The sequence below is a fragment of the Apaloderma vittatum genome, unplaced genomic scaffold, assembly GCF_000703405.1.
Source record: "Apaloderma vittatum isolate BGI_N311 unplaced genomic scaffold, ASM70340v1 scaffold10779, whole genome shotgun sequence".
NCBI classification, from domain to species: domain Eukaryota; kingdom Metazoa; phylum Chordata; class Aves; order Trogoniformes; family Trogonidae; genus Apaloderma; species Apaloderma vittatum.
The window spans coordinates 85411-106648 of record NW_009733581.1 but is presented as its reverse complement, the minus strand read 5'-3'; the positions used below and the strand labels follow the sequence as shown (position 1 = coordinate 106648).

Below are 21238 nucleotides of genomic sequence, written 5' to 3'. Positions count from 1 at the left end.
TCCTTACTAAAGTAACTGTCCTATATTGTCATCTAGACAGTTCATTGTTTAGCAATTCATTTGGTGCCAGATGAAGGGAAAAAGACAAACTGAGCACGGAAAGGCAGACCACCTTAGACTTTCTGAAATTCTTTCTTGGTCAAACAACAACTTCCCTGCTGCTTCTTCCAAAGCAATTATTTTGACATGCTCCACTGCAGTGTCTAATGCAGCCAAGGAAAACACTGTTAAGCCAAATTCTGAACTTGATTGCATTCTTTCCATGGACTTAAATAGATGTCCTGTAAACGTGTATTCCATAACAAAATATGCAGTCAGATTATCATAATTAGTGTATTCACCCTGGACTAGGAGAGGAAAATTCCTAATTTGGACACAAAGAATTTTGAAACTCATTGTGGCTAGGTGTGTAGGTCATTACAGCTGCTGCTTCCAGTGCTTCTGAGAAAAAGTCTGCAGTTTTAAAGGAAGGAATGAAAGATAAAAATACAGCTTCAAAATGGAAGTGAAGCACCCTGCAACATAATTCTGTTACATCCAAGCTATGCGTAAGTTACACAGCTTGATGATCCGTAAGGAGCCATGCTCTGTTCAAGGATGAATGAATATCTTAAACGAAGAATCAAGACTAAATTCATCTAACTAAAGCCTGTCTAAATATACCAAGCAGGGTAATGATGATTTTCGTGCATAATTTATGCACCTCACTTTTGTTACCTAAGAATGTTTATTAGATACAAACATATAAGCCGTCTACCCTAAGCTCCTAAACCACTGATCATACTGCCAAACTGGTAGAAATCTTTATGGTGAACTGTTACTGTTCAGTGTACAGGGGAGTGAGAGCTGGAGGAGCACATGTAGACAGTGTGCTTCAAGACTTTCCCCTAAAACACTCTGTTAAAACCTGTGTGCTGTGGAAGAATAATCCTGCCTTAGCTTGGTGCTGCTTACACCAGTAATTGGTGATCACCAGTTCTAAATAAGCTAAAACCAGTGACAAGCAGGGTATCCAAAAAGGACCTGGCAGTGACATTGCTCCCCAGGTTAACAGGTAGAAGTACTTAGCGTTAGCTTTTGGCTTGCATTGGGAATGCTGAGGTGTATCCTGTAATAAATTCTTCAAACTTTTTCTGCTGCATTCCAGAGGGTGCAATGAAAAATCTCCATTGTTTTAATTACAGATAGCAAAGTGGGCAACCATCGGTTGTAAATAAACACCTTCTGTCTGACCAAAAGGCTTGTGCAAAACAAAGCCTGAAGATTTGCCTGTGATACTGCTATTGCTGGTCGTGGTTTATCCCCAGCGTTCCCGATGCAAAAAGGTCTCTAACCCTCCCCTGTTGATCACAGGGGTGAGCGTCTCAGAAGCTGAAAGGCTGTGCGTGGTACCATGTCAGCTGGATAGGAAATACTGATCAGGCTTCTCCTCCTGCCTTAAAACGTTCTTTCCAGTGCCAGTTACTGGTCATAGTCTTTGCATGTTGAAATCCCTTCCACACACACACACGTGCTGGGTAAATCCTCAGGGAACTCAGAACCCATCATCAGAGGCAACAGTTTAGCTTGTCCACAGGGCAGTGCTTCTGTGGGCACCTAAGACTGGGTGAATGCTGACAAAGTAGGTAATGCACCTCGTATTACTGCTGGCAAGAGGTCCGAATATCATCCGTGTTACAACAATAACTAAGTTCTTCTGTGAATGTCAAAAAGTAGTTCTACTTTTCTAACAGTAAATATTGGTAATATGCTGCTGAGTGCAATGGTCAAGTAAATGTGCTTTGCCATTTTGGAGAACTCTAGAGGGACTGGAGGTTTGAGTAAATAATTTTTGCTCTGCAAAAGAAATTAAAACCCGGTAGCTTATCCAAAGATAATTGAGGCTGCTTGAACTATGCACACTGCTGACTTAGGAATCACAAGATGACAGACTCCTGCCTTTATCTGGGATGGAAATTCCCCAGAAGCAGCTTTCCTTGCACTGGTTGGCAATTTTTGAGTCAAGTTGCAGCCCAAAACTTGGATGTAAAAACAGAAGACATGATGTGATGGTGAGTGGCATTGTTTGCATTTCAAACACAAGGCAGTTTAAATGTCGAGCCATTCACCACAGGCAAATTAATATTACCGATCTGAGGTCATTAATTTCTTAAAGCTCTTTCTAAATAACCTGCTTCTAAATCAACTTACAGCTTCTCAAGTTTATGAGACATTCTAGTTAAAACCTTACTTCAAAGCACCCTTCTTGATATTACACTTTCTTAACTTAGCAGTATTTTCAGTTGTACCTTTGAGAATGTGTTGGCTCCTAAACAATATTGATGTTTAATGAATGCTTTCCATAAATTTTCAGAACATAGTATCTTTGTATTTTGCACAATATTTTGTGGATTTTTACTTAAAGAGTCTTGCTAGGAAATGGTACAGGTTGGGGCGGGGAGCTGATGAAGCAATACTCTGTGGGGAAAGATGACTGTGTATAGCACACTCAGGTGATCTGACTTCTTTCTGGCTAGAAATTAAACAAGCTGGTGAGTTCTCGACTGACGTAGGAGCGACTCTGTCAGGGTTTGCTTGGTCTCCTGTTTCATCAGGTTGATGGTTCATAGGGGAGAAAAGTCAAGTAGATAAACTGTTAGAGTTACTGAATACCTATCTTATATTAGTAGTTGAACAAAAATCAGTTTCTTTCTCAATAAATGTTACTTTTTCCATCTTACTAATTTGATTTTTTGAGTCTGAAATAGCCTTTTGCTGTAGAAAGTACCAGTATGTTAAAACATTTCATTTCTATTATTTCATTTTGTCTGTAAACAGGAAGACATTTTAAAGTCACATAAAAATTTGTTATTATGGAGTTATAGGAAATAGTCCAGTATATGGAAAAAAAGACAAAACCCCTCACATTTTGAAAACTGTTCGGCTTAATACTACCACATGCCCTGAAGTCATTGTGAGATGTTTAAGAAGGTACTCAGCTACATTTATGCAATAGAGGATTATAAAGCTGATGGATGTGGAATTCACTTAGAGGGATGCTTTTACCTTGAGAGAAGCATGTGTCACAGGCTTTTACTGTGTCAAATAAAATCTGGGAGTTTTTTATTCTGCAAGCTTTAAGTGGGAAACATTTGAAGATTGCTGTACCCCCTACTTTAATGGGTTAAAACACCCAAACCCAGCATTGGCATCATCACACTATAAATAAAGTTCCATCCTTGTTCTCAGCAATATCCACATCCCTCCTCGGTCAAGGTAAAGAAGCAGTAAAACAAGGTGCTTCCTTTTTAAAAATTCAAATTGTGTTGCTTTTAGTTATTATTTTGTCAGTCTTCACAGTCTTCAGTTTAACAAGTTTGCCCTTCTAGATTTGAGATTATATCAATATGTTCAGATGATTTCCTGTTAAGTAAATGTGGTTCCTCTGGCTTTTCAAGGGAAGTGGCATCTCTGTGTTCAGATGAAAAGCTAGAAAAACAAAGCTTAAGCACTTATATTTTAACAGGTTAAAAAAACCCATCCTCAGTCTCTAAAACTTACCTTGTTTCCTGAAACATCCAGCCGTTAATGTGCCTGTTAAATATGTCAAGATTGTATTTTACCTGCTACAACTTTAAATTTCCAAGGATCCTGCTTGGATACCTGGCAGGGTGTCATGTTATGCACTAAGCATATTACAGAAGAAATTTTCATTGCAATTTCTCTGGGGAACATTGCTTCTGTTCTTTCTTACTCACTTGCATCTTGAAAGGAGTTCCTCACACTCTGAAGTTTGAAGTCTGTGCTTTTGTTTATTCTCTCACAGAGCATGGATGAATGCTACAGGTACGCAACAGTTATTCTTGTGGATAACAAGAGTGGTTCATGAGTAAATGATGCTACACAGAGTCATTACGTTTGGAAAAGACCTTTAAGATCATCAAGTCCAACTGTTATCTAACTCTACCAGGCCCAATTCTAAACCATGCCTCTGAGCACCATATCTAGATGGCTTTTAAATATACGCAAGGATAATGATTCAACCTTTTCCCTGGGCAGCCTGTTCCAGTCTTTGATAACCTTTTCAATGTGGAAGTTTGCTGAGTTTTTTTACATGTCTAAACTAAACCTCCCTGGTGTAACTTTACGCCGTTTGCTCATCTTATTGGTTGTAACTTGTGAGAAGAGACCAGCACCCACCTCCTTTCAGGTAGTTGTAGAGAGTGATAAGGTGGCCTCCTTTTCTCCAGGCTAAACAACCCAAAGTCCTGCAGCCACTCCTCATAAGATATGTTCTCCAGACCCTTCACTAGCATTGTTGCCCATCTCTGGACCCGTTCCAGCACCTTGATATCTTTCTTACTTGGTAGTGCCCAAAACTGAACACAGTACTCAAGGTGCAGCCTCACCAGTGCTGAGTGCAGGGCCGTGATCCCTTCCTTGGTCCTACTGGTGACACTGTTTCTGATACAGGCCAGAATGCTGTTGCCTTTCGTGGTCACCTGGGCACACTGCTGGCTCATGCTCAGCCAGCTGTCCACCAGCATCCCCAGATGCTTTTGTGCTGGGCAGCTTTCCAGCCACTCTTCCCCAAGCTTGTAGTACTGCTTAGGGTTGTTGTGGCAAAAGTGCAGGACATGGCTCTTGGCCTTGCTGAACCTCATGCCGTTGGTCTTGATCCATCAATCCAACCTGTCCAGATCCCTCTGCAGAGCCTTCCTACCCTCCAGCAAATCAGTACTCCCACTGAAGTTGTTGGTGGTGTAAATTTACTGAAGATGCTTTCAATCTCCTCGTTAAGATCATTGATAAAGATACTAAACAGCAGTGGCCCCAACACCGAGCCCTGGGGAACACCACTTGTGACTGGCTGCCATTCACCAGCACTCTCTGGGCCCAGCCATCCAGCTAGCGTTTGATCCAGCAGAGTGTTTGCCTGTCCAAGCCTTGAGCAGCCAATTTCTTCATGAGGATGCTGTGGGGAACTGTATCAAAGGCTTTACTAAGGCTTTACAACATCCATAACCTTTTCCTCACCTGCTAAACTGGTCACCTTGTCATAGACGGAGATGAGGTTCATTGAGCAGGTCCTGTCCTTCATTAACCTGTGTTGTCTGGGCCTGATCATCTCCTTGTCCTATAAATGGTATGTAATGGCACTCAAGATGGCTTCTTCCATGACCTTCCCCAGCACTGAGGTCAGGCTGACAGGTTTGTAGTTCTCCAGATCCTCCTTCTGGCCCTTCTTGTAGGTGGGTGTCACGTTTGCTGACTTCCCTGGTTAGCCACAACTGCTGATAAATTATGAAGAGTGGCTTGATGAGCACATCTGCGAACTCCTTCAGCGCTCTTGGGTGTAACCCATCTGGGCCCATAGACTTGGGTATGTCTAGGTGATGCAGCAGGTCACTGAACATTTCGTCTTGGATTATGGATTTCTCATTCTGGTGGATGGTTAATGCTGGGCCATCTTCATATTGGGCAACGTTGCCTCTTTAAACCTCAGATGCAAAAGTAATGGTGTGATACCAAATTTAGTTCTGATTCCACGTCTCGGTCACTGTGGACATCTTTAATACAGTTGCCTTTATGTGTGTACTATACTATTATAGCATCTGTAGGCAAAGCATGGAGTCAAATACTGCATAATTCTGGTTTAGAGACAGGACTGCTATTTGCCGTGTCAAACTGGCGGCTTGTGTTTTAGTGATCAGAGGAAGAATTGCTCCCCTGGTATTCTGGTGGCCAGAAACTAAAAGAACTCAATAAACAAATGCACATTAAAGAACAGTTAGATAGAAGCCTGCATCACTGTAATAAGTACCCTAATTTACAAACACACAGGAGCAGAAGAGGCGCTTAGGCATCAGTCAGATCTGTGCTGGAACCTCAGGACTTAATCAAAGTCAAAGCTATTTTAAGTTGCTTAATATCAGGAGTGGCTGCAGGCCACTAACTGCCAAACAAAAACTCTCAGTATTGTCTCAAATGACCTTTCAGTAAAGGCTTATTCTTGCTGAACCAGTCAGAAGCACTTCAAAGTGGTAAAACATTTTGGTCTTAGTTGTGTACCCTGTTTTCATTTCTGCATTAAGCAGAATGAACTTGAAAAAAAAGAAAATCTTACCATAGTGGCCAATAACGAAAGACATAAACCCCTCAATTTATTGCTAATGCTTGTAGCGGGAGACAAGACTAATTGTGTTTATATGGGGAGGTCAAAAAACTGAACAGAATGTAAAATTTACGAGATGAGAGCTTTGAAAATGTGAAAGACCATATTGATAACTGAGATCTGTCTACCTGAAACACAAAGAAACCACTCACCTTATAAAACTGCTTTAATTAAAATTTGAAAAAAAGAAGTAAGGAAGAGGAAGGCGAACCTTTGAAGAAACTTGGCAGTTCTGATCCTTCAAGCACTTACGAGCTGCGTGTAGCTTTGCTGCAGGGAGTTGACCTGTGGAAGTTGGCAGAACTGTTGGCAGAACTGCTCACACACACAAGGCTGCCGGAATACTGAGGATCAGTACCTCACTTACATTCTCAGTTTTGATTTTCATTAAGGTTATTAAACTATTTGATACCAAAGACGAACTTGGGCACTTGTTCCCTAAAAGCTGTTGTCATAACAAAACAATCAGCATTTATTACGGTGTGACTCACAGCCCTGCTTCCATTTCATTTCTGCAAGATACATAGCACACGCTATCTTGGCACAGTATGTGATGCTAACTGAGAATAGACTGAATAGATCTAACAGCTATTTTTGGATGAAGATTGGGAGAAGAGAGATTGCTATTAGTCATACCATAGAAAATTTAGAGAGCTTCATAGTCTTCTATATCTGCCAACACATCCTATGAAAAAGCCACATCCACGTTTTTATTATTATCTGTACAGTTGGTGTATATAAATGAGTCATTCTTCTAACAGGCTAAGCTGCAAACTCCAAAATATTTCCTTTATTTTTTAACAAAGGATTGAGCATTTTTCAACCAGATAATGTTAAGTTGAGGCAGGGAACGGAGTGATCTTCCTTCCAACCAGGGACAGGAACATTCACACTCTCATAAGATGCCCCCAAGCCTTGCCTAGGGCAATCCACTAAGCATTGCCTATGTGCTTCCTTTTGTTTCCCAGCTGAAAATCTTTTACATTTGGCTTATTTTCATCACCTGGATCTGCTGAGCTTGGCAAGAAAGCCTAGCTGTCTCTCTTTTCTCTCGAAGAGCCTATATATTGTGCATGAACGGCAGCCTCTAAAGGCATTAAGTAGAAGGAAAATTTCTGATGTTAATCGAGATGGTATTGCTCCAGCGTGACCTGGCACACCCGAGACTGAGGTAAGCTGGGTAGCTCCAAGTGCTAATAGCCCTTCTGCTCTCGCAGTACAGATTTCAGCACAGAGTGTCCTAAACTGTAAGCGCCTGAGGGGCTGCCCCACAAAAAAATCTCTGTGCTGTTGTGACATCGTGGCTCCTGGTACCCAAGAGAGGTAGATTAAAGCTATTTTGGGTGTTCTCTCATGTATTGTAATCTTCCTTCCTAACTATAGATGAAGCATAGCCTGAGAGGCCACTTCAGAGTGCCTGTGCAGCTTGCCAGCTCAGCTCTGTTTAATATAAATGGAAGCTCTTCAAGGTGTCAGTGGCATATTTTGCATATGAGTGTTCATTTAAGGCAGATTTTGTTGTCTTGTTAAGCAGAAAGGAAAAAAAAGAGGTAAAGCCTGGCAGTAAATTGAAAGCAGCGAGATGTTCTTCAGGAAAATGGTAGCTGAAGAACAGGAATTTTCTTTATGTTTGGTTAGTGATACACGTAAGGCCTTTTATTTCCAGTTTCCTACATTCTCTGTCTTTATGTTTATCGGTCTTGCTCAGCTATTCTGTCTGACACTGAAAGGTATAAATGCCGTCATCAAAGACTGTGAGATGCTTGCTCTATGACAAAGGTTATCTAGGCTGTTACTTTCTTTGTTCGTGTTTTATGCCTTCTGGCAGGGCATCAGATGAAATGGTGAATTTCTGCCTCATGACTTATCACAGTGTGTTTTATTCCTTTATTGCATTTCTCGTCTGGAATTTTCTTCTATTTTCCAAGAAAATCCATGATTTTCCCTTTGGAACTGTATACACATTCATTGTGGGGACAGGGATGGAAAGTGGCTTAGTTAGGAAATAAAAATTTCCTCAAAAGACTTGTTTGCAGTGGGAGGGGAACTGATGTCTCCAGTCCAGAGATAACTACTTGGATTCATGTGGGCATTCACCAGTTCAGTGTAAGTGTTCTGCAGTGGGATTTCAAAGCCTGTCTATCCTCCTTTCAGTAGGTTGTGCTTCTGCGTCTAAAATGAAGTTTTGCTGCCGCTCCCAGGCAACATGAGCTTCAATGCTTAGAAAGCGTCTGAAGGTTTGTTGGAAGCATCTGTACAAAAACTCGCAAAAATTTAACAGAGAGAGGTTGAAATGCTGTTTTCTCCATAAAGGAAACATATTTTCTAATGATCCTTAGCACCTGCCCATTCCTTTTCTTCTAAGAGTAGATTATAGTCTCTGGTAACTGATAGCTTGTGTCCAGTCTCTGATTTCTAGCTTTTCTGACTATGGAAAGGAACATCTTTTAATATTTTCTTCTGTTCCAGACAACCTGAAGAGGATAGAGTATTCATTCCCAGTGCTTAAACATATTTCTAGAGCTAGCACAAACTTGATTCTTTGCAGTGCTCTTCTTACATGAGAATTGAAGAATAGAGCTTGTTGATTTGGAGCTGTGGGTCAGGAGGGGGTCAGGCATAGCTCAGGTCCTGGAAAAAGAAGAGGCCCTGGCTAATGGAGCAAGCTGCCATATTAGCACCTTCTCAGCTGTATAGGCCTCCCTATGGGTTTTTATCTGCCTTGTAAATTAGGAATTCCTCGGGGCAGGAAAACTGTGTCCATCCATCTGTTAATATAAGCATTCCCATTAGTATTGTAACAGTCAGCCACTCAAAAGCTGCCTGATCCCTGTCTCTCCCTCTCTGGAGTGTAGCTGAGGGGGCTTGAATGGGAACACATGCTGCTCTCCAGGTGGGGCAGCAGCTGCACTTTGTACGCTGCCTCCCAGAGCTCCTTCGAAGTAGTATTCACTCTGAACCCAGGGCAGGCTTTTTTATAGGGCACAGCTGTCACTGTCGTACTATGTATTCACCCACTGTATAGATCTGCTCACAGCAGTGCGTAGTAAGAATTTTCTGTAGGGCACTGAAAGCAACGTGTGGTACTTCCAGCCTGCCCACTTGCTTTGAGCTGGGAGTGTTGGAAGTCAGATGTCTGCCTGGTAGGAAATTTGTGAGGGCTGAAAATTCACATCTTTGAAGTAGCAAGTGTTCCTCTGCTTTTCAGAGAGAGGTGAAAGATGCTTGGTTTTGCAAGGTGAAGTCTGTGCTTAGGGTGCTAAAGAAATATTATTAAAATAGATCTGTCAGTGATACCCTGGCTTGGATTCTGTAAGTCAATTGATAGAAATGGTTATACCTTGAGTCTCTGGTGAAGGTCTCACTGTAGCCATAAATAAAGGCGTTTGAAATACCTAGCATCTGAAAGCTATGTTGTCATCCAGACTGAGTTAAGGATACTACAAATATTCTCTGGAATAGTTCTCTCTAGATCTTTCCTAGAGATGTTTTAAGAAGAAAAAAAATGGTGGTCAATTTGAAAAATACTTATTTGACCTAGAGAATACTATATTTTTTCCAATTTTGTTACTTGTGTTCATAGAAGCTGAGATGAGAGCAAGCTAGATCTAAATTTGCAGTCTAAATCCAAGAGTTATTAACATTCATGCTTCATTTGAAAACATTTTTTAAAAAAACTTTTTAAATAGAAAATAATCCCTGAAGATTTCACAGAGACACAGTGACATCTTCTCTGTGATTGTATGTAGTAAATGTTTAGTATATCAGAGATGAATTTTCAAAGGAAAGCCCCAGCAGATAAACACTTTGCATTCCATTCCTTTCTGCTGAATCTTTAAAAACGGGAACAAGATAGTCTTGAATGTGCCTTGACACTTCAGATCTGGCTGCCCTATATCCCCATCTGTACACTGGGCTCTTGTCCCCAACAATTACCGACTGTTCTCAATGTCTGCTCTGCGTGCATGCTATGGCTTCACTTGAAAGTCTCACAGAGAAGCCTATTAGCTTCTCACAAAAATAGATATGATTTTGTACTTTGATTTGAATATTTTATACAGATTATGCTTCCAGAACTTAATAATACTTTCTGTATAAAGATCTACAGAACCAAACAATCTACATAGCATGGCTTTTGCCAGTGGAAAGACTCTGGGCAGAAGCAATTCTTTCCTGAGACTTCGTGTGGTTCTGAATTAGAGATACATTAAAGTAGATCCATCTTTTATGCGTGTGAGTTTTACTGTCTTTGAAGCTAGGATAAGCTGAGTTTTAAAGGTGAAGTGACATCAATGGAGTATTGGCTCCTGAAATGGAAATTGGAAAGGTAGAACTATATGAAGGAATCCAGCCCAGAATTTGTAATCGTTGTACTTAGCTGAAGAGATGACTACAAATCTCTTTTGTTTCTTTTTCAAATAAAGGAACACTGGCTGGTAAGCTATGACTGAGGCCGTTGCCTTTTCTTTCACAGTACTGTTCTGCTGTGGCTCTTTGCCTCAGAAAGGATGTTGCAATGGCCATGGTTAGGAATTCATTTAAATCCCAAATTCAAAATTACCCAGGACTTTGTTTGATAGATTCTTCTGATTAAAATGTTTTTCATTTAGGTGAAGTTTTCTAAAAGTGTTAGGCAGGAAATAGCCCTTAGAGTAAGTGAAATCACTAGTTATAACTAACCTCCTCTAAATTTGACTCTTAATTCTAGGACAGTTGTGGTTACCTGCTCTATCTTTATTTTAAGGTATAACATTTAAATTTGTGGCTGCAAAAAGCAGAAATCAGAGAAATTGAGGGGGAAGTCAGTATGTTACAGCTGTGATAAACTAGACCCATCTTTTCTGTGGAAGGTGTGCTTCTCTGAGCTTATTTTGTTTGAAGTGTCACTGAGGAGCGCAAGTAGAGTTGTATTTGTTAAGTAAGAATTCCCAAATTAGGTCAGGCATTTGTCTTTCAGTAACTGGGTTGATGTTTCAAAATTAGTCTTCTTGAAGAGCAGAAGGGAGAGTTCCCCACGTTTGGAACGAGTTGCCTGGAGACTGGAAGTATCAGCATCATACAGTTAATGTTTTGTGTCAAGAACATTTCATGGGGAGGTAAAAAGTGGTATCTTAGAAAAGTGATGTGTGAAGATTAGTTATTAAAAAATCTTTATTAAGAAGACTCAAGTCTTGTTGTCTGCCTGACTGGCAAATAGTTTATTTAACAGAGAAAAGGGTAAATTGAGAATGATTTAAGTGTCCTCCTTGATGAATTCAAGTCTCTTTTATCTATGTTTGGCTTTGATTCACATTTTACCTTTTCCTGACCTCTCATTTTATGGCAGATTCTGTTTCTTGATGTATTTTGGGGACTGAGCAGGGAAGGGTCTTTCAGTAACTACACAAGTACACGTGGCTATGCAACTAACCCACATGCTTTCCTGGCTTCTGGATTCTGTGTATTCTGCACAGTGCAAGTCAAGAAATGCATAGCAGCTAATGCTTGCGTAACAGGTTAGAAAAACTGTGCATGTAATATGAATCTCTTGGTTCTGCTAATATCTTTCTACGAGAGTGCGTTAAGACTGCAGAATAAAACTCCATCATTGAAACTATCATGAAGTATTTGCCTCACCCCTCAGTTCCTTAACACCAGGAAAACATCAGGGAGTGGCACTGCTGTTATCAGTTACCTCTGCTCTCCGCGAGAACATTATGTCCGTAGCTGCTCTTCGCTCAGGAAACAGCACCCTTACTGCTTTTACCTCTGATGAAGAGGTATAGAAAGCTGTCTCTTCCTGTCACATCAGTGCTAGGATCTTATTTACGGTGCCTAATTCCAAAGGAATCTCTGTTTTTAAGTAGAGTGTCTGGGTATTTAAGGTGCTGTCTTCTAGCACCCTGATACTGGAGCTCGTGTACTAGTAAATTGACAACTCCCGCTGTCAAACTACAGTCAGTTAGGCTGCTGGGCTCACTATTGAGCGCCTTTAACAGCATGTTAGGAAAGGTTCTGGTTTTATTTTTTCTTCTTCATTGTTGCCAGTGGAAGGATACGAGGTTTTAGTCTAGGGAATTGTTTTGCAAGGACTTTCGTGTTTTGAGCATGCATGTATTTTTAGGTGTTTTGAGGTCATATTAGGGAAGACAGGTTAAAGAATTCAATTTCACACTTGATGAGGGAGAGCGTTTGGATTTGTGCTGGGTTTTGGTTTGCTTAGGAATTAAACTTCATGGTTTCAGCATGGCTGAATTCACAGGGTAATTCTGGCTCATAATCAAACCCATCTTTCTTTTATGTTCATTGTGCTGAAGGAACAGAGTTTTTGAATGGAACCTCTGTTGTAGTAATTTAGATTATCCTTGGATTTTCTTAGAAGTGAGGAACATAAGGAAGTGAGTACCTAAAAATAAGACCAAAAACCTATAGCCTGTGTCCATACCCCTTAAGTCCTGAGTGCTGAAAGCAGAGGGCAGCTCTGATGTTCTTGCTAAAATTTTCCTCGCTGATTCTATTTCAAGACTTTTCTGCTTTTGCTGGAGTACCCTGACAGAGTCAAGTTTCATAAGGAGCTGTACGATATCAATGTCACCCAGATTCAAGACGAGGGGACTGTGTAAAACTGAGGTCAGGATACCATCCGTTTGGAGAAGGTGCAATTTAGAAAGCTTCTGGGGCTAACAAAATGTGATGCCTTAGTGAACAACCAGAATTTCTGAACTGTTGTCTCAGCAGTTGGGTTTGTAGTTGAAGTGTTGTGGCTTCTTGCTTCTACAAGTGCTGGTCTGTCTTTGGGGTGTCAGCTCTAACAGGTTGAGGAGTTCATCTCAGGTACATAGTAATCTGTCTTGGTGATGGAGCAATAGTTGTATGTGCATGAGGTTAAGCAGAATGATTTCCTGTAAAAATCACTATAAAAGAATCAAAGCATCCCCAACACTCCTCACACACATTCATTTTCTGTCCACTCAATAAAATGAGTTAATTTGGGAAAAATGGCTTTTAGAAGGAAAAATACAATAAAATCATGCAATAGATGGTGGTTCATTAGTTTTCCGCTTCTGAGTAATGTCTCTATATACTACTCCAATATAAATAGTGATAATTATCCCCTTAAGGAGTAGCTGATGTGTACTAAGGGAAGCAATACATTGGGTTTAACCTCTCAGAATGGAAGCAATGGCAAGTAGATGTTGTCCTGGACCTTTGTAGAAACATGAGTCAACTTCAAGTTTGTTTAATTTCCATAAATTTTGTTGTTACAACCATATTATAATAAATACAGCCAGTGTTGTATCTATTACAATAGTTCTTGCTCTATCTATTCATAATTATAATTCTGGGCTACTCCTCTGTAAGGACTTTGTGTACCGAATGACTTACCCTGGTGTGACTCTTTTCTTTGTTCCCCATCACAGATCACCCCTGGCAGCAAGGCAGCGCAGTCGCAGATGAACCAAGGGGACCTTGTGGTAGCCATTGATGGAGTCAACACTGACAGCATGACCCACTTAGAGGCCCAGAACAAGATCAAGTCAGCCAGCCACAACTTGAGCCTCACTCTCCAGAAGTATGTTGATAAAAGTTGAAGTCTTTGCATTCCTAAGGGCATCCTGTGAAACTCGTGGCTAAGGGATATAAGTGTTTTATCTCTATCTGTTAGACTTCTTTGAAGTGTTCATGGCACAGGTTAGAGATGGAAAGCCAAAATCTGCTCTGAGTCTTGTAGAAATCAGGACAGATTCTTGTCGAAATCAACATGGTTGATATATTGAGTATCTGTGATGAATTTAGCGTGTTGAATACAGGTGGAATCACATATCCATTCAAGCTTCTGTTAAAAAATCCAACAGTGATGTTTCTTTTGCTTATTCCCATGTGGACAGCACACAGCTTTGGTTAATTTATGAGCAATCGTTCCAGAAATGCCCATCATAATGAGTGTTATGAGTGCGTGGGAGGAACCTGTCATTCACAGAGTGAATAATCACTGCAAGCTGAGAATTTGTATTAGTGATCTGACACCTGTGAGTTTGCAAGTGGCCTCTCTGCATCTGACAGAATAAAAAGAAGTGCAGCCTGAGGGCAGGAGAGGAGGTCAGTAGAACACGGAGAGGGCAGACTTTCTCACAGAGATGTGTTAAAATTGTCTTACCATTCAGAAAGCAGAATCTCTTCATATAACAGGTCTCTATTTTTCCTGGTTAATGTTGCTTCCAAGGAAACTTGCTGTCGAGTCAGATAACCTGGCACAGAGATTTTCTGTAATAGCTACATTAATATTTAAAGCTTCATAATTATATAAAGGAAAGTAATTGCTCTTTTTATTGTGCCATGGAGAAGATAATTTTTACATAGCCTAGGCAAAGACTGGTGCAGAAAGCAAGTTGTAATGTAGAAATACAATTTCTGAGAATATACCAGAAAAATCTCATACGTAGATGTGCGGTAGAGCTAAGCAGTGTCAGGAACAACTAAGGGGAAAAGACCTTTAGCTCAGGTTTGCCAGACAGAGCAGGGTACTCTAAAGCAAAATGTAGGGCTGAATTTCCCACATTGCTTTGTAACTCCTATCTTTGTCTTTAAGGGGGTGTTCCAGATAACTCATAAACTAAGTGCACAAACTTGCAGTGTGTGTGTTAGCTTCTGTGAGAGCATTCAGTAGGTTTATGTATTTCCTGGAAATGTATAACCTGTATATATCCTGGAAAAAAATGCTTGATTTCAAGTGCTTAACGTTTTCAGATGCTCTGTATTTTCTGAAAGAAAAATCCTTGAGATTTTCTAAAAGAAAATTCTTTGAGATTTTCTCAAAGGGTGTGGCCTAGGTGTTTCAGTGAATGCAAGGAAGGTAAAGAGATGCATGGAACGATTTCTGCCACCTTGTATGATGAGCATGTGTGCTTCTAGTATGCTTAGGCAAGATTTTCAGCCAAAGTTAAAGAGACCAGGAGCCTAATGCTAAATGTACTGAAATGGGCTTTATATCAGAAGCCAGCAGAAAATGGTCTTCCAAAACTGTCGGAGGGAACATGGGCCATTATCTTGATGCGTGTAGTTGAAGTCTCACCCTATGGCCCACTCCAGCTTCTTTTTTGTTTCATTCTAATGAATGCTAGCAATGTTATGAATATATGTATGATATATTTTTTAGAAGATTTACAATGTTCTGGATTATATTGTATTTGAAAATTAAGCAAAATAGTTTCTGATAATTTATTTTAGAACTCGTGACTGCTTTTCTATTGCAACCTCATGTTTTTGTATTGAAGGAAAGTGTTTCTTATTGTGCTTTGTCTTGTTGCACATTCGGAGTTAATTTTCCTGAATATTGGATCTGAAAAGTGGTCCAGTGACTGGTTCTATGGCCCGGAATTTAAAACTACAAACCATCACTTCCAAAATCTGTGGCTAACAAAAATAGATTATCCTAATAAGTATCACAGATGCAAGTGACCTAAAACAGTAATTTTTATCAAATGTTGGCAGGAATATTTCATGTGAGTAATTCTACTTTTGTACTTGCTGACGTCTAAATTACAACACCAGAACTCTAGTGACCACATCATGGGGAAAAAAAAGTGTTTTACAGCATCCAGGACAGCTTATTTATTTTTTAGTGCTTTAAGTAATTGTTATTCTTTCTTAAAGTATTTTCAGATTGCTAAAGCTTTACTTATTGTATACATTATTCTTTGTCCACATAATTCTGATGGAAGTCTCCTTATTTATTGTTTTCTTGCTCTGTCTGTTGTTTCTTTTATTTTATTAAGGCTTGCCTTGTCCCTTGGTTGCAAAACCATAGTATGTGATTCAGATAATCAACTTACATGGATAACGAACAGCCAAAGTAAGCAGTAAGAGTGTTCCACAGACTGAAATATGCTTGCATAGATAATAGAGGTAGATAGTTGAGATCCATTTTGAAAAGAAGAAAACTGGCATAAAGTGATATGAAATATTATTAAGTACAGATAGGTCAGACAGCTTCTTTGTTAGCACGTGAGAACCTTCACATATTATGCTTTTGCTCTAAACTTATACAATTCATAGAATCTCTTCTTCAGTATGACAGACCTTGAAAAATCGTTTTTCCTAGTCACAAAGGGGTTAATTTACCTAAGTACAAAAAGATTGTCACCTGCCTAAAATTTACAATGAAATATACTCTTTTTTTCCAAGAAAAATGATTTTACAGAGATGGTATTGGTGAGAATAGTTAAAATGAAAAATACGGGAGCAGTCACTAGTGATAGTAACTTTCAACCAAATAAGAGCAAAACAGGAGAAAGGCAAAATCTCCTGGGACTTAGTTACGAGGAAAATGACTGTGCTGAGAGATCATTTTTACTTTCTTAGACATGGCTTACAGCAGTGACACTGGAGTGTTCTACTGCTATGGAAAAACAAAGCTAGTTTCCATAAAGATCATAGAGATGGGTACACTCAGTTATCTGATTTGCATAAAAGTTTGGAGGTACTGGAAATCCTTTCAAATGGAAGAGGCATGTATGTGCGTTAGGAAACTGACTGTTGTGATGGGACAGCTTAAGCCCTAGATTCTGGTGGTCTTGGACATTTATGTGATGTAGTCACATGGCTCTAAGGAATAGGTTTCAAGGTCGTGGAATGTGTTACCAGGCAATCTGTGGCTTGATTTCGCTGCTGCAGCGCTGGAAGTAGAAGTGAACTCGCTGGTCTGTAAGGCCATGGAAGAATCAGTGGAATGCATAATCTAGACATAAACACTCTGAGACCAAAAGCTTTTTATTTTTCCAGTGGCTCTTGGCTCTCAAGAGCAATGGCCTTTCCTTTTATTGATCCTGGCCATGAAGTTTTCATGAGCATTGTTTACAACATGACAGTTTGAGACAGTGTTTGCTGTTACTCACTTTTATTGTCACACCTAAGTTCCCCATGGGGTTTCTTTTTCCGAGTGGGGAACTGGTTATTTTTTCTTTGGCTGTCAAGAACAGCTGTACATAGTGACAGCACTTGTGCGGGACATCAAATTGCAAGACATCACGCGTAGCAGAAAAGAAGCATTAAGAGTGCCCATTTGTACTTGCCTGCCTATATAGTAAGAGTCTGCACTTCTCTAGTATATAACTTCATTTTTTCTTTGAGTGCCATCAATCTGTACTCTTCAAGGCACACTAACATAGCACTTCAGTGAGCATCTAGTGCACAGTACTCTCCTCAGTGGAATCCTGCATGTCTCAGCCACGTAGACATCCCATTGTGGGTTCAGGAATTTGTGGATGTCGAGGTTTTTTTCTGACAGCTTCCTTCCCTGAACTCCCTGTTAAATTTGTTCTTACCATGTTGTCCATGCTATGTTTTCACGTGCAATCTCAAAATTAGGATGGAGATTGATCAGGCAGCCAGAACTTGTCTTGGCTTGAGTGCAACACTGCATTTTCTGACTGCTCATTTTCAATGTCTGGCTGCTTAGTTCTCCAGAGCCTGCAGCGTCCCTCCCCGGGCTGCTTTGGGGAAGTTAAAGGATGTGGGCAGGCAAGTGGCAGGGGGCTGAAGTATCTGCAGAAAGAGACGTGGGATCCAGTGGTGTGGAAAGGTATGGGACCCTCCAGATCAGGTCTGCTTCCTTCTAGGAAGTGGATTCTCTTGTGCTGAAGAAGAGAGATGCAGTGAAAGCAGAAGAAAAGAAATTTCTTCGGCACCATGCACAGTTACCCAGCAGAACTCCATGAGGCATGATGGGATTCAGGCAAACAAGGCAGTGTTCTACAACTTTAGGTGCTTATACAGAGCTAGACAACGCTATGGAAAGCTGTGATCATACTCTGTAACAACCTGGGTTGTGGTGGAAGAAGACATTGCTTTGTTTTATAATCTTTGTGACTTCCTGGAGTTTAAGCCATTTTTCAGTATCAGTTTCTAATCAGTTACCTGAGCGACACAGCTGCCCCCAGGCATTTCAATTCTGGGCCAGTCAAAGTTCATCTTTAACTGGCTGGCTTTCCTGCACACACTAGGCCGTGATCTTATTGTCTGCAGTGCTCAGTTCACAGGTGAAAATAGACTCAAAGCCTATTTTTATTTTATACAAATGGTCATCTTTTTTAAATGCAATGCACGGGAGCATGGTATTGGTCAACAAGTTTCACTGGAGCATTCACAACATTCATTTGATCTTCACTTAGGGAATCTGATCAGCCTCCTTGGAAAGGATTCGCCAAATGTAGTGGCTTAGTTTTGGAAAGTGCTGTAACATGAGTGTGCCTCATTTTGCTGTCACAAACATTCTAGTGACACTCTAAGACTCCTGCCTTGGCGTCACCCTGTGCTGCCACTGCTGGAGAGGAGCAGGGGAGGTGCAGACTTCTCTGTGCCTGGCGTGCGTTGACACAAGCTCCCCCTCCCAGGCAATGCCAAGGATGCTGCCGTTCCCTTCCAGACAGCCACAACTGACTGTCTTTTGGTGGAAAATTATGAGCTAAATAATCCTTTTCTCTAGTGAAAAGGAAAGTGTCAGAGGCTAAGCTATGAGAGACTTAACGGTAAATATTTAATAGCTTTCCTTCAGTGTGCGGCACCGAAAGATGGCTGATCCTGCAGTATTTATTTCAGGCCTGCTATAAATAAAGTATGTAGTGACAGCAAACTGCAAGCAAGGGGAATTCAGTGGTTATTGTGAACTGTTTTCTTTTGTCTAAAGCTGTAAATAGTGTAACCGCTTTTGTGCATGTTTTAGGTCTGCTGATGGGCACATTTTAAATCATGAGCAGATTTAGGTTTTTGCTCAGAAGAATTAGAAGAGGGTATCCGTCGCAGTTGAAGAGTAAATCAAAACTATATAAACAATATTGATGGAAGTACAGTCTGCAATAGTGGTTCTCACACTATTCTGCAGAAACTATTCCTAAAATCATTGTAGGAGATGGCTAGTAATAACAGACAAAAAATGAAAATACAGGGTATGTATTTTTTTTCTGTTCTTTGAATGATTCCATTACATTAATCAGACACTAATATTTTAATTCAGGGACTGTTTACTTACTAGAGGTAGAATCTGAGCCTCTATGAATATGACTTTTTTTTCTTTTTTTTTCTTTTTTTGAAAGGAACACTAATGCCAGTGATAATTTGCTAGTGTTCATGTTCAGCATTGTGAGTATATCTCCTGAGTATATCCATTGTGAGTATATCCATTCCTGGAGTGACTAAACTTGTCCTGCTTGTCTCTGCCTGTCAGACTGCAATCTTAAAACTATGGAGGCTGAATGCTCAGTACCAAATGCCTGCTCCTTGGATAAGGCTGCAGCAACACTTCTAGACTCAGGAGTCCCACCTGGGACTTAACAGCTAGCATAGCAGCACTTAAAAGTTTAGGGAACAAGGACCCCATCAAGACTCCAGTAAGGTTCTCTGAATTACTGGATGCAGAAATGAGATGGTTGTGACCATGTCAGACTGGACTAAGGATATGGATGCCTGCCTCCTGTCAGAAAACAGTCTTTAACAAATTAGCCTTATTGTTGACAGCGATATGTCATTTGCATTTGATAACATTTCACTAGAAATGATGGACTTGTGTCGTGTTTTCAGGTACAAATATGTTCATGTTTCTATAGAAATATAGCCTGAAATTAGATGACACTTAAAAAAACACAAATAAGAATATAAAAAGAAAAAATTAAGATACTAAGCTCTGTCCTTTAGTGCATTCCCATGAGTTCTACAGAAATTATGTTTAAATGCCAGTATGATTCTCAGCAGGATATAACAGTTAAATTGAGATAATACTGGGTAAGTATCAGCAAGAAATAAATTCAAAGCTGGTGCAGTGTTAGATATTTCTGGAATAATTATGATCTAGACTGGACCACTGAGATCTGTAACCATGTGCACAGTCTGTGTTGGATCCCTCTACAATTCACTCAGTGAGCACCTTAATCTGTAAGTAACTGCATGTACCTGTCCTCAGGAGAAGTATTACAAAATCTGCCTTTGGAAAGATAGAAAAACAGCAGTCAAAGAGTTTTTAATGAATCACATAGTGTATAAATTCAAAATTTTAAACATATTAATAGAAAAAGGAGAGGAACACTAATGGTGAATGTGACGTGATACTAGTTAGTTTATTTTGCTTAGACATGTGGCTCTGGAATTTTTGAGAGCCTTCAGCCTCCAGTAGCCAGTGTTTCCTCCCCAAAATTCTGATGATGTTGTGCCCTTAAAGCATTAAAAAGGATATGTCCTACTAGTAGATTAAGGAAGCTGCCATGTACTACGGTGAGCTGAGAGAGGTGGTCCTCCCTCACTCCTTGTGAGCTAGAGGTGAATACCACTGCACACCCAGTTGTCTCTACGCAGATATGAGAGGACAGCAGCATTTGTTAATAGATGTCACACCAACGTTTGGACAGGGCCATGAGTTACTGGCCTTGAGTAGTAACATTTAATGCAGTTAAAATTAACGAGCAGCTTTTTCCATGGAAAATGAAATAAAATACCAACGTCAGTCACTGCAATAAATATAAATATATTCCTTACATGAGCAGTTTAATTGAGTGGACTGCTATTTACACTCACTGCATAAAGTGTCCTTGTTAGTTTTAGAAAAGAGCCTGGAAACTGTGCCAAGGCTTTAAAGGGCAATGAAGTTTTCATTACAACAAGATTCTGCTTAGGGATTAGAACTGTTCTCAGAGTGCATATATCACTTTGTTTTCCCCTCAAATAGCAGCTTAGAGGTGAGATTAAAAATCATAGTTTTGTGCGGCTGAGAAATATTCTCTGGATGAGCTAAAGATAATCTCCATGTGAATCCTTTCATATATTATATTGCACTCACCATGGATGTTAAGACGAGTATCACAGGCACATCTCAACCAGAGTCAATGGGCTGACACAATTTACTGAATATACACGACAGTTGTAATCATTCGGACAGTTACTGGTTGCATTCTGCAACGAGGAGGTGGATATGTTACCCAGAACATTACAGTAGACAGGAAGATCACAATGTATCAGGGCTGGGACCTTTTCTTATTGATTAACATTGATCAGCTTAAGCACAGTCATGTCAAAATGAAAATAATGCGCTTGAAACTAACTGGGATGGAGGGTGAAGTA

General features: G+C 40.2%; 1 protein-coding gene across 1 annotated transcript in view; it reads left to right on the top strand.

The window, feature by feature from the left end:
• The window catches only part of LDB3 (LIM domain binding 3), a 76928-nt gene that overhangs the window by 21157 nt on the left and 34533 nt on the right, over positions 1–21238 (top strand). The window contains exon 2 of the mRNA XM_009875956.1: positions 13555–13706. Coding sequence (XP_009874258.1) covers positions 13555–13706 — 152 coding nt within the window. The remainder of the gene's footprint in view (positions 1–13554; positions 13707–21238) is intronic.